Source organism: Nannobrachium achirus (assembly GCF_963921795.1).
Source record: "Nannobrachium achirus genome assembly, chromosome: 23".
Taxonomy (NCBI): domain Eukaryota; kingdom Metazoa; phylum Chordata; class Actinopteri; order Myctophiformes; family Myctophidae; genus Nannobrachium; species Nannobrachium achirus.
The window spans coordinates 37,437,346-37,450,044 of NC_137830.1; the positions used below are offsets into that span (position 1 = coordinate 37,437,346).

A 12,699-nucleotide genomic window follows, 5' to 3' on the forward strand; every position below is an offset into this window, starting at 1 on the left:
GGGGGTGTGAAGGTACGAAAAATGGGCGAAAGACGCGAACGCGACCGCGGTTTGCTATATGGCTACTGACCACTAGTTGAGAATCTTACACAGTATAGCTTTAAGATTGTTTTTTTAGGGACTTTTGATATAAGAATACATACTTTTTTTTTTAAGTATCTATTGTGTTAGGTACAGTATGCCCATGACCACGGATATGCTCTAAAAGTGTGATTTTTTTTTTTTTTCATTTCCCCACGTCTAAGATTGAAACACCCGACAGACAGTGAGTTTGAGTGATGCTGCAGCTATATCAGTTCAAGACTGACTACTTCACTAGCCTGGAACCAGACCAATCCACCTTGGCAAAACAACTTGCCCTTTACTTGGCGAATATGGGTCTGGCCCCGCTCAATTCACCCTTTGTTAGCCTTCTGGTTGGTCCCTGACTGACCAACCAGCAGGCTCTATCTGCCTTGTCCCGCCCTGGTTCCACCTTTTTTATGTTGAATTTGCTAAAACATAGTTTTTGGAGAAGTAAAAACATTTAAAAACATGCTGAGTCATTATACTGCCACTGAGCAGCTCCATTTTACTGAAACCAAGTTTGAAATGAGAATTTAACACACAGAATAACAACATGAAGCAACTGAATTACAATGGTAGTGGATGGAGTGTCCCACTGAATCTCCCACCAAGACACAGCAACCAATGGGTGTGAAGAGGGGCGGGACAACGGGCGGGACTTGACAAAGGGTGAATTGTGAATCCATTTCCTCTCTCCCAAAATTTGGGGGACCAATCAGGGCCCAGCATTTTTATATGAGATACTTCAATGGTTTCCTGTGTAAATAAGCCAAGTGCTTTTCTAGGATCTCCTTTTAGTTGACCTTGTACCAGTGACCTGTACCGTCATGAAACTGTACCTTTTCCTAAAGTCTTCAATCAATCAAAGCATTGGTCTGGTCTAACCAATCGTGTCCAGAGCCATTTTTTTAACCCACCCCTTGGAAATGAAAATTCTACTCGTGAGTCCAGACTCCAGACTAATATCCGATACGCAGTGAGGAATTAGTATGAGCAACGCCAGGCAACTACTTCACAGCATACACCAATAAAACAATTCGGACTTTCACTTTAAAAAATGTCACACAACTCAGCCTGAAAGCATGACCAGGTTGGTTCATTGCCAAACTGATTGCCATGGATCAGCAGCAAATGTGTGAAAGAGGAGGGCCTTACAAAGCAAAACATTCAAAAATAGGCTACTTTTGGTTATAACATCGACGTATAAAATGGTTATTGTTTGGGCCCCGATGTCATGTCCGGTATGATCTTTTGTTCGGTAACTCATCGTGAGTTTGTGTGCGCACGCCCACCCAGCGTTCGTATATGGGTCAGTGACGTGACGCCCCAAAAAATGTGTTTTTAAAAAAACTTTAAAATGCAGGCATAAAAGTTATTTACTTTTGTTCTACTCACTCTCAACCTTATGGAAATACATTTTGTTTTTAGATATTTTATTGGAATCAGACTTTATTCAGCAGTTTGTTGTACTTGTGCCTAAAATCGTCATATGGTGTGACATGAAAATAATTGTTCATAAAATGAAAATGGAGTACATCTTTCTTAAGTTACTCACTTTATCAAAGTCCTTTATCATAACTAACCAGTGATCCACTATAGTTTTTTGAAAATTAATTATATCTGTATATTTTTTTCATAATCGACACTCTGTGTGAGGCCCATGTTCATGATCTTACAACATATTTTAAATGTATTCTGTCAAAACTTTCTCTAAAATTACACAAATATTTGTGACTCTTCCTGATAATATTCTCTATGTAATCCATAAACATTTTTTTGGTTTAATCATTAATAAAGGTATGATTTTTCACTATTTGGAATGTCACACCAAATGATTTAGTGTCACACCGTATGATCATATCTTCATGTGTCAAAGCAAACTGTGTTTTAACCTACCTATTAGTGAGTACTGAACTTTACTGATTGATTAAACAATTACCCAGGATAACATGGCCTTAATATTTCTGAACAGGATAGTATTGTAGGGCTTTAACATGGGATAAGAAAGAATTGTAGTAGTAGATGGATGATGAGGATGTGCACAGGAATGCTACGCACACCTAAGTCTTCTGCCGGCCCACGGCAGAAGGATCCTAAAGAGACAATAAGGCGCATAGCCACACTTGGAGCCAAGGCAACATTTTATTAACACCAATTAGTGGAAACAGAACTCAGCATTCAGGTAAATTGCTTTTTTCCGAAGTCTCCTGAACTTGAACACAGCATTTTGTGTTGAACAAATGTAATTAGGAATCATGACATTACACCACATCTCCACTAGCTAAAGAGTGCTGGGTTGCGCAACTCCAAAAATAACTGATCTACAAGCTCTCGCAGCACAACGTGTTGAGAGCTTGTAGATCAGCTATTTTCGCTAGTTTTGTCTCGGGTCCTACCTTAACACTGTCCACTGTCCTGTCCAGTCCAGTGAGTGAAAGTACAAAAGTATTAGATCAGATTAGATTATACATTTAGACTGTATTGTACATCAGCCAGTCGTATTTGGTGAGGGTAGCAAACCGGCTGCCTTGTTGCGGTTCTGCTATGCCACAGACAACCTCCTGCTCTTCGTAGAAAATGCAGTCTCGCCCCTTTGGCTCCTCTCTCCTTGCTGGGTCATTGTTTAGTTTCTCCCTGTACTTTCTCGTTCTCTCAGCACTTGTGATTTTCCAGCTGACAAAAGAAAATGGAATGTATAGTTTAAGACAAAGAGAAAATATTGTTTAGATTGAAACAATATGTTAAGGTTTCTGTGAAGGGGTTTCTGCTCTGTCTGATGAATTTGAAGTATCACTGAATGAAGCTAAATTACATTTTATGTAAAATTGTTTAATACAAATGTTTAAATGTACAAAAGAAACATGGAACTTTGTTATTTATTGTTATATCTGTAGTTTAATACAGTATAAATCATATGGTGTGACAATCAAGTCATATGGCGTGACAAGCAGATGTCACACCATTATGATTAAGTGTCACACCATATTACGTTTTTCTGCATTTAGGTTTACCTTGAGGCTACTATGTACACATTAGCATGCTAACAGCATGCTAGCTATAACAAAGCAACCTAGATCTACATGGAAATATGACCAAAACTTCAAATAACTTAAGCTTTTTTTAATGAAAAGGTGTCACACCAACAGACATCCAAAGTGGTGAGTTTGTCAAAGTTTCAACAAGATGGCATTTCATGAAAATGTTAAAATCATAACTCACCTCAGACACCTGTCTTGCAGTTGTGCTGGGAGTGCTGAATAGCCTTACAGAAGAAGGACCTCTCTAGCCAATAGGTGTCCAAATAATTGCCTGTTTAATTTGTCCAAACTAGTGTCACACCAAATGATTTTGGTTTGGGGGACAAAATGTTTTTGATCAGAAATGACTGAAAACATTATGCTTTGACTTTGAAAAGATATAGGCTCACAAATAGACATTTTTTTAGCCTAAATTCATTTTCAAATGATTTTTAGCAATTCTTTTTCTTAGTTTTATTCAAGTTCCCACTTTGAGAAACAAGGTCAGGACAGTCACACCATATGAGTTTTGCCATGTTTGGTTGAACATTCTGAAGAAATGAGGAATGAAATGTTTTAATCTTGAGTAAGTTCACATAAAGCTTAATGTCCTGCACAATATTCAGAAGGTTTTTGACAAATATATTTTTTATTTATACATGTTTGACACCGAGGACAGCGAAAACGTTACGTCACGTCACCCACCCATATACCCAGCGACCCCCAAAATAATCATATTTTAACTGGGGACCCCCCCCACCCTGACGAGCACCAAGAGTTCAGGCATTACATTTTGTATAACATGGTTCTATTGTGAAAATAGTAGATCGGCTATTTTCACAATTTCTGCCTTTAATATTTGACAATTTGGCCAATCTATACTATAATTTTGCGAATGTCTGAGTGTCTGAGTGTCACAGCGTTTCTCCTCAGTGGCTGGAGCAATTGATCTGAAATCGCATCACAATTAGCATATGAACACACCTAACATAACTGTGAAGCCCGTTTGTCACTTTCACAAATCGTATGCTGTATATTAGCATTTTTATGGTGTATCTACTATCTATTCTGCATCTAGCTTGAGGCTCATCTATTCTGCATCTAGCATGAGGCAACATGTTTAACCAGCTCTCTCTCTGTGTGTGTGTGTGTGTGTGTGTGTGTGTGTGTGTGTGTGTGTGTGTGTGTGTGTGTGTGTGTGTGTGTGTGTGTGTGTGTGTGCTGGCAGGCGGGTGTGTGCGTGGGCGGGTGGGTGGGGGGGGGGACAGTATCTCTGGAGCCATTAAACGAAACGGGTTTCTTACATTGATGCTCCTACATCATGCAAGCACCAGTTAAAGTTACTTTCCATCCCTCATATGCACACTGCACAGTGCACATCCCATAACCCACACACTGCACATCATTTTGGAGCTCATATCTTTGAACGGGTAAGGGCTAGTGTTTATAATTAGTCATTTCAGAGGTATTAAAAAGTCCTTAAATTGTCACTTTAGAAATGTGCAGATACCCTCTATATATACACTTAAACTTTATGTTGGTTTGTTTACTTTTGAGAGAGAAAACAATGTTGCACATTCAGTTAATCATCTGGGGACCCCCCAAAATAATTTGGGGACCCCCCACAGGTTGAGAACCACTGGTATAGAGGTGTGTGTTGTTCTGAAACTTACTATGTGTGCAACTAGGTCACACATACATCATAAAGCATGTGTTACGTAACAAGGAGGTGTATTCAGGTAAACAGGGGCAACAGAACAGTGTGTGTATGTGTGTGTGTGTGTGTGTGTGTGTGTGTGTGTGTGTGTGTGTGTGTGTGTGTGTGTGTGTGTGTGTGTGTGTGTGTGTGTGTGTGTGTGTGTGTGTGTGTGTGTGTGTGTGTGTGTGTGTGTGTGTGTGTGTGTGTGTGTGACTCACAAGCTGTTAACAACCATGTCGTTGGCAATGTACTCTTCCAGAATGCTGGTGTCCACGGCGACAGAGCTCTCCAGCACTCCACTCACATCCTGAACTGTGCACGCACACGCACACACACACACACACACACACACACACACACACACACACACACACACACACACACACACACACACACACACACACACACACACAATCACGTACAGTATATGACAGGATTATCTTTGATGATTAATAACCCAAGAACTAGAAAATGGTTGTGAGACAGACGGGGGGTGTGTGTGTGCATGTGTGTGTGTGTGTGTGTGTGTGCGTGTGTGTGTGTGTGTGTGTGTGTATGTGTGTGTGTGTGTGTGTGTGTGTGTGTGTGTGTGTGTGTGCGTGTGTGCGTGTGTGTGTGTGTGTGTGTTGCGCTGCAAGCTTGCACATCTGCAGTTTTTGAACATTTTTTTTTAAAGTGTTTGAAAATGTTATGAATTCTTATACATTTTCTCTACTGGGGGTCCCTGGCAGGAAACATTTTTGAGATGGGGGTCTGCGGCCAAATACATAAAAATCACACCCGTGTGAACTGAGCGGTGGTCGTGGGGGGGGGGGGGGGGGGCTGTGTGTGTGTGTGTGTGTGTGTGTGTGTGTGTGTGGCCTGGCCTGAACAACAGCGCCCCTCCCTTAACATGTGTGGTCAGAAAAGGTACTTCAGGCTACATACAGACACGCACACACACACGCACGCATACACACACGGCCACGTATAGGAGACGGTGTAACCACCGCTCAAAAATAAAAATAAAAACTACTGATTTAGAAGGCATTTGTAGAAACGGCCTCAGGTCTTAAAGGAGTAGTTCACCACCAAAATGACTTTTTTTTCTATCGATTACTCACCCCATGGAGACATGAATTCAATAAAATGTCATTTTGGTGGTGAACTATTCCTTTAAATTCAGAACGGGTACACATTATTGTGTATCATTATTTTATGCTTTAACTATTGAAAAATAGCAGATATACAAGCTCACAGCGTGGCACCGAGTGCCGCGCTGCGAGCTTGTAGATCTGCTATTTTAGAAAAATTGTGAAAATTTGAATTTTGACCCGATTCTATGCTGTCTTTTGAATCCTACGATTTTTTGAAAAACCTATGTTTCTATGTTAGCAATCTGGCCAGCCATCGTCAAAGAAAAGGTCCTTTTCACTTAACTGGAGCACAGTTAGTCTGTTCTTGAGAGACTACTATGTCAGTGGTTCTCAAACCTTTTCATGTGAAGGACCTCCAAAATGATATGTATTTGTCCACGGAGCCCCATCTCAAAATATTTAGTTCCAGGGACCACCCAGAAGCAAAATTTGAGTTACAAACGTTCGCTATGAAAATACATACATTCAAAGATTTGCACACGTTTTCACGACTTTTTCAAAAATAGCAGATCTACAAGCTCGCAGCACGGCACTCGGTGCCGCGCTGCGAGCTTGTATATCTGCTATTTTGCACTGGTTAAAGCATTCAATAATTCTAGGCCTAAATGGGTTACAGAACAGTCAACCTCACCCTCAAAGAAGCGCTGCAGAGCCTCGTTCTCTCCAAGAACATCAAGTGGCAGCCGGCCTCCACCTCCACCTCCACCTCCAGGCTCCATGGCCGCCTGGCTGCCCAGCAGAGACAGCTGATGCTGGGGTACAGAAGCCATGCGAGTGCCCTGCTCACAAACAAACACTGCTACAGTAGGCCCAAATGCGGTTCTATTGCACAGGGGGGAGCATAAGGTCAACATTTGACTGTTCACAGTTCACATTGGGGCCTTCAGTTGGAGGAATGAGAGAATCATCATCTGTGAACATTCTAAGATCAGTTAACCGAACATGAGCTATTAGGTGTAGAGAAGAGATGGTAAAAGAAGAGGATATGTGTTGTCACAGACAGTCAATAAGGGAGGTCCCTGTAATGAGACCACAATTATAATTCTTACATTATCATGATGAGAGATAGGAGAAAAGGGTCTTTCCTTAAAAGACCACTTCAGCCATTTTTAAAGCAGTAGTTCACCCCCAAAATGACTTTTTTTCTATTGATTACTCATGCCATGGAGACTTGAGTTCAATAATATTTTTTGGTTTTTGTTGCATTCCTAAAACAAACATTTGATTATAGTAAATTTACCCTGATGGTTTTGGTTTCCCCCATTCAGTGGGTTCCCATCCGGAATCAATGGGGGTAAATTTACTATAATCACATTTTTGTATTAGGAATGCGACAAATACAATATATATATATATATTGTTGAACTCAAGTCTCCATGGCGTGAGTAATCAATAGAAAAAAAGTCATTTTGGGGGTGAACTACTCCTTTAACCCAAGTCCCGAACTCACTAATGCTCATGTATGTATGGTACCATTCTTTGTCTGTCTGTGTCTCAGAGGATGGCTGTTGGGCAGTTCAGAAAACCACCTACCAGTGACATCATCGATGGGGATTCCAAGCGAATAGAAACTGCAGACTCTCCCTTCCTGGAAAGATAGCTTGCTATAACCGAAGCCATTGTTCGTATTGTTCGTGTTGTAATAAAATGAAATACAAATTTGAAATCGTGTTTGAAATGACCAAACCTGCCTACCGATAATGTCACAGATGGGCAGATTTTGTAACGGTCCACAGCCCTCCTCTGAGACTCACAGAGTGAGTAGACATGGTAAAAATACTACCACTTATATGAAGATATGGTTGAAAACGGGTTACCGGTAAGTGGTCCTATGCCAAGTTGATGTGACGTTCTGTGTTTGCAAATTCCTCATAACAATAGTGTAATGTACAAATCCCTAACAATCACAGGGCGCAGTAGTAAAGCCATTGTCTTATATTACAATAAAAAATCCAGTTCTATTCAGAGTAATTCAGTCATATCAAACCAAAGAATGGACATCATTACATTAAAAAGCTGGTTCTAGTCAGAGTAAAGGCCTGTCCATAGTCTCTCCGAAACAGAGAAAACCGAACTTTTCTTCGGAGAGTTGAGACTTTCCGATGTGCAGATTTCCAAACTCTAATTCGGTGTAATGTTTTTCAGAAGTCGCGAGTGATTTCATTGTGTAGTAGAACCGGACCTTTCCGACGAAAAGTTCGGTTTCGGAGAAAATATGGACAGGCCTTCAGTCATATCAAACCATAGAACAGACGTTACAATAAAAAGCTTGTTCTAGTCAGAGTACGGGCCGATGCATACTCCACTTTCAGAGCCGAATTTGTTTCGGTTCGGCTCTGTCTAAACTACAATATGACGTCATTCAGAGGTGTGGGGGGGGGGGCTGTTTGGTGCTGCCGAGATTTTGTGACTCTAAAAAGTAGAGTATGCATCTGCCCTTTCAGTCATATCAAACCATAGAATAGACATTCACCATGAAACACACCTGAGGCTTGATCTTCAAAATGGCCGCCGAACCTTCGGTAAACAGTCTCTCTCTCTCTTTATCGATATCTTTCAGTCCCCGTATTCTGCTTCAAGTATAATCCATGAGTGTTGATGGTAGTTGGCTCAGATGTGTTGAACACTTTTATTCCACATCGCAGTCCACAGCAGAACTATTATAATATAGAATCTATTCTATGTAACACTAATCGACACAGCACCTGCCTGCCTGACGGTCAAAATGGACTTTGATCTTTGGACAGAGTAACAGACACTCACATATAGGCTACCTGACTAGTGTTGAGAGAAGGCATACACCTGTGTGTGTGTGTGTGTGTGTGGGGGGGGGGGGGGCATAAACCAGGCACAGCAGTTAATGACCTCAGTCAGTGGAAATACACACACTTGTGCGCATGCACATAGAACGCCTTATCTCTGCTATACCTCATATCCCCCCACTACTTACTATATAATAGCTATATTAATACCATGAGCTCTGCACCCTAGCATAGCTCCGACAAACAGTAGTGTAGTGCAAAATGGCTTGTTTGCGACAAGTGACAGTAAACAAGCAAGCAGTAAAGCACTAAAAGTGTCAATCATCGCTACTACAGTATATACCGTATATTGTATACTGTGCTTCTGCTCAACCTATCAAGAGTCATTCACTGTGAGACGCTGGGTTACAGCTGCCGCCAATGGCCAGGGGCCATGGAGTGGTCATATACTGTACGCCCTGACCCCCATTTGATACAATCTGCTATATTTGAGACCCCAATGAACAGGACACTGTAAAATCCCACTAAAATCCCCCCACCCTGAGCAGTGGATTTAGTTTGACTCGGTTCAGATATTATTTGACAATTCGAAAACAATTAAAGTAAAAAATACACTGTTTATGTCATACAGACTGCCTGCCTACGAATTAACCTGAAAAGAAGACCATCTGTTATATTGTGACTTGACCTGGAATTATTTTTACTTCTATGGCCCATTTCGGTTGCAATACTGACGGTGTAGATTATATAACTTGGCATTTAAGGACCAAATCTGCTTTATCTTGGGGATAAGGGGGGAGCTCAGAACAAGTCACTTTTACACGACGCACTGTGAGAATGTGGATGCTGTTAATAATAACAGACAGACAGACAGACAGACAGACAGACAATTTCCACAGAGGTATACAGTTTTATTTGAGTTTCCAGAGAAAGAAGGCACTAAAAACAAACAGAAAAGCTGCATGGAGAGGTTGTGTTGGGAGATGTAGCTCGGTTTATCTTAACACGTACCTACGTGTATACCCTATAACCGCACACACACGCACGCACGCACACACACACGGTTTTGCAAATGTACACGGTTAACATAAATCCCATTTAGGCCAAGAATTATTGAATGCTTTAACCAGTGAAAAATAGCAGATATACAAGCTCACAGCGCGGCACCGTGATCTGCTATTTTTGAAAGAGTCATGAAAATGTGCACAAATCTTTGAATATATGTATTTTCAAAGCGAACGTTTGTAACTCAAATTTTGCTTCGGGGTGGTCCCTGGAACTAAATATTTTGAGGTGGGGGTCCGTGGCCAAATATATATCATTTTGGGGGTCCTTCACATGAAAAGTTTTGAGAACCACTGACATAGTCGTCTCTCAAGAACAGACTAAGTGAGCTCCAGTTACTGTATGTGAAAAGGACCTTTTCTTTGACGATGGCTGGCCAGATTGCTGACATTGAAACATGGGTTTTTCAAAAAACCTCAGAAGGATTCAAAAGACAATTATAGAATCGGGTAAAAATTCTAATTTTCACGATTTAAAAAAAATAGCAGATCTACAAGCTTGCAGCGCGGCACTCGGTGCCGCGCTGTGAGCTTGTATATCTGCTATTTTTCAAAAGTTAAAGCATTCAATAATCCTAGGCCTAAATGGGTACTGGTTGTACTTGGTCAGCTCCCAGTGGTCAACAGTAGAAGACTGTTGTTGTACTTGGTCTGCTCCCAGTGGTCAACAGTAGAAGACTATGGTTGTACTGGGCAGCAGGACTGCACCATATCAAGAAAAACACGCAATATGCGATAACATTGTTGAATATTACCATGACGATAGTAAACAAATACTGAAGTATACAGTTTTAATGTCATTCTGCTTAATTAGAACTAGAGTTCTCAAATTCTGCCCCCGAACCCGACCCCACATTTTCGGGCCGGGCCTCAAATGTATGCTAATTAGTCAGACTGGGCCGGGCCGGGCCGAGTCTCGGGCCAGCCCAGTTAGGGCCCAGTTAGGGCCGGGCCTTAATTCTCAAACCCGTTGATAACTCTATTTAGAATTCAGACAGTGAATGGCCTTCTGTATGCACACACTGAAGAAAATAAGAAAGGTAGACATGGAGTGTAATTTACCATTCCAACATGGTTTTACTGAAAACTATGCATCTGGCTACAACCGCTACTGACAACGAATATATACCATTTCTCAATGCTCTGCTTAAAACATTTCTTCATTCAATCTAAACAAAAAAATTCCTTCACCTGGACTGTTGAAATGAATAAAAACCTGAAAACAAATAAATAAATCTCTTTCACAATACGTAAGTAACTCTTTTTTCCATTTGCATGTTGCGCATCATGAAATTGCGATGACAATACATTTTTGTAATATAGTGCAGCCCCCCAGCTCCCAGTCACCAACTGTACAATAGTGTTTGGGCTTAATTCAAAATATCGTCTATTGTATTGTTTGACAAAAACCTTGTATCACCATATTTACCGGTAACTCTGTTTTTTTTTCTTAAAATCTATGCCATACTTCCCCATTTTCCATTTTTAAAATGTTTCAAGTGAAAGTGATTAAAGGACAACTTTGTTTTTTTCACAATAAGGGTTCATATTTTTGTAATTAGAGCTTATTGTGTCTAAAAATACATATTTAGCCACTTGCAGGGGGCATGCATGCAAATGAAAATAGTTAAAATCACTGAAATGATAGAAAGAAGTAAATGAAAACATTTTAACACTCATCTTCTCTTTTCTCTAATGACTATCTAAATATGAACCCTTGTGGTAAAAAAACAAAAACCAAGTTGTCCTTTAACTGTGTCTTTCGGTATTTATAAATATTGAACCAATCAAAAGTATTAACAAGATCTTGTGACTAAATAACTATGGGCCCATTTGGAATGCAGGTTATTTTTTTTCCATCTCCAGAAAAGTGATTGGACATACAAGGTTTCCAGACAGCGACGATACATGAACACCAACAGAAACATAACAATCATTTTTACTCTATTAAAACAATGAGGTTTGATTGTAGAGCTGCAACCAACGTCCTTCACACACAGAAGTAAACGCTGTGTTCACCATTGGGTTTGCACGTTCATATACATAAATAATAATTTCACCAGAAATGCTACTAAAACAATGAATCATTTCCTTCTGTACAACAAGAGGAGAGAAATGTTGAAGTTTAACTATAGTCAAACAGTGGATGTGTGTCTTTAAAGGACAGATAGTGTTATTTTCTGGTGCAGGGGTCTTCAACGTTTTCAGGCCAGGGACTCCTTAGCTGAGAGAGAGATGAAGCAGAGACCCCAACTACCTTTTCATAGATTCCACATAGTTTCATAGTTTGACAGAACGATCATCAGTGCATTTTGGTTTCATGTCAGTTTGTGTTTTCAGATATCTAACCACTTGAACCGTCAATACGCAATAAACTTGACTTTTCACTCTGTACTTAGTCTGCTCTTTTTCCCCTCTACACCAAACCTCTTTGCCAAAAATAGCCGATCTACAAGCTCACAACGCCTCGCGCTGCAAGGCGTTGTGAGCTTGTAGATCTGCTATTTTGGCTAACGTTCTCAGAATGAGGACACTAGAATTCAAGTGGTTAATATAAAAAAAAATAAGAAAAAGGTTTCTATCACACAAAGATTTGGAGGACCCCCTGTAGTAACTCTGAGGACCCCCTAGGGGTCCCGGACCCCCTGTTGAAGACCCCTGCTTTATAGGACATATAGTGTTATTTTTTAGTGTATTTATTTGTCTCCAAGTTTGAGTGTATTTATTTATTCATCATATGTGTGTGTGTGTGTGTGTGTGTGTGTGTGTGTGTGTGTGTGTGTAAGGCTGGGTAATTAACCAAAAATATATCAGAACCAATATTTAGAACCAATAACCAATAGGACAAAATGAAAAATGTCTACAAACCCTGTATTATACTTCATTGTACAATGGTGGCCTGTATAAATAGTGAAAATAGCAGATCTACGTGCTCGCTTGTAGTTCAGTTATTCA

General features: G+C 40.4%; 1 protein-coding gene across 1 annotated transcript in view; it reads right to left on the minus strand.

Annotated features, from left to right (window-relative positions):
• myrfl (myelin regulatory factor like) overlaps nucleotides 1-6,688 on the minus strand; it is a gene marked incomplete at both ends in the record, with an annotated part of 28,817 nt that extends 22,129 nt beyond the window's left edge. Inside the window, 2 exons of the mRNA XM_080754355.1 lie at nucleotides 5,001-5,094; nucleotides 6,550-6,688. Of these exons, the coding sequence (XP_080610481.1) occupies nucleotides 5,001-5,094; nucleotides 6,550-6,688 (233 nt within the window). The remainder of the gene's footprint in view (nucleotides 1-5,000; nucleotides 5,095-6,549) is intronic.
• Between the last annotated feature and the right edge of the window lie 6,011 nt (nucleotides 6,689-12,699).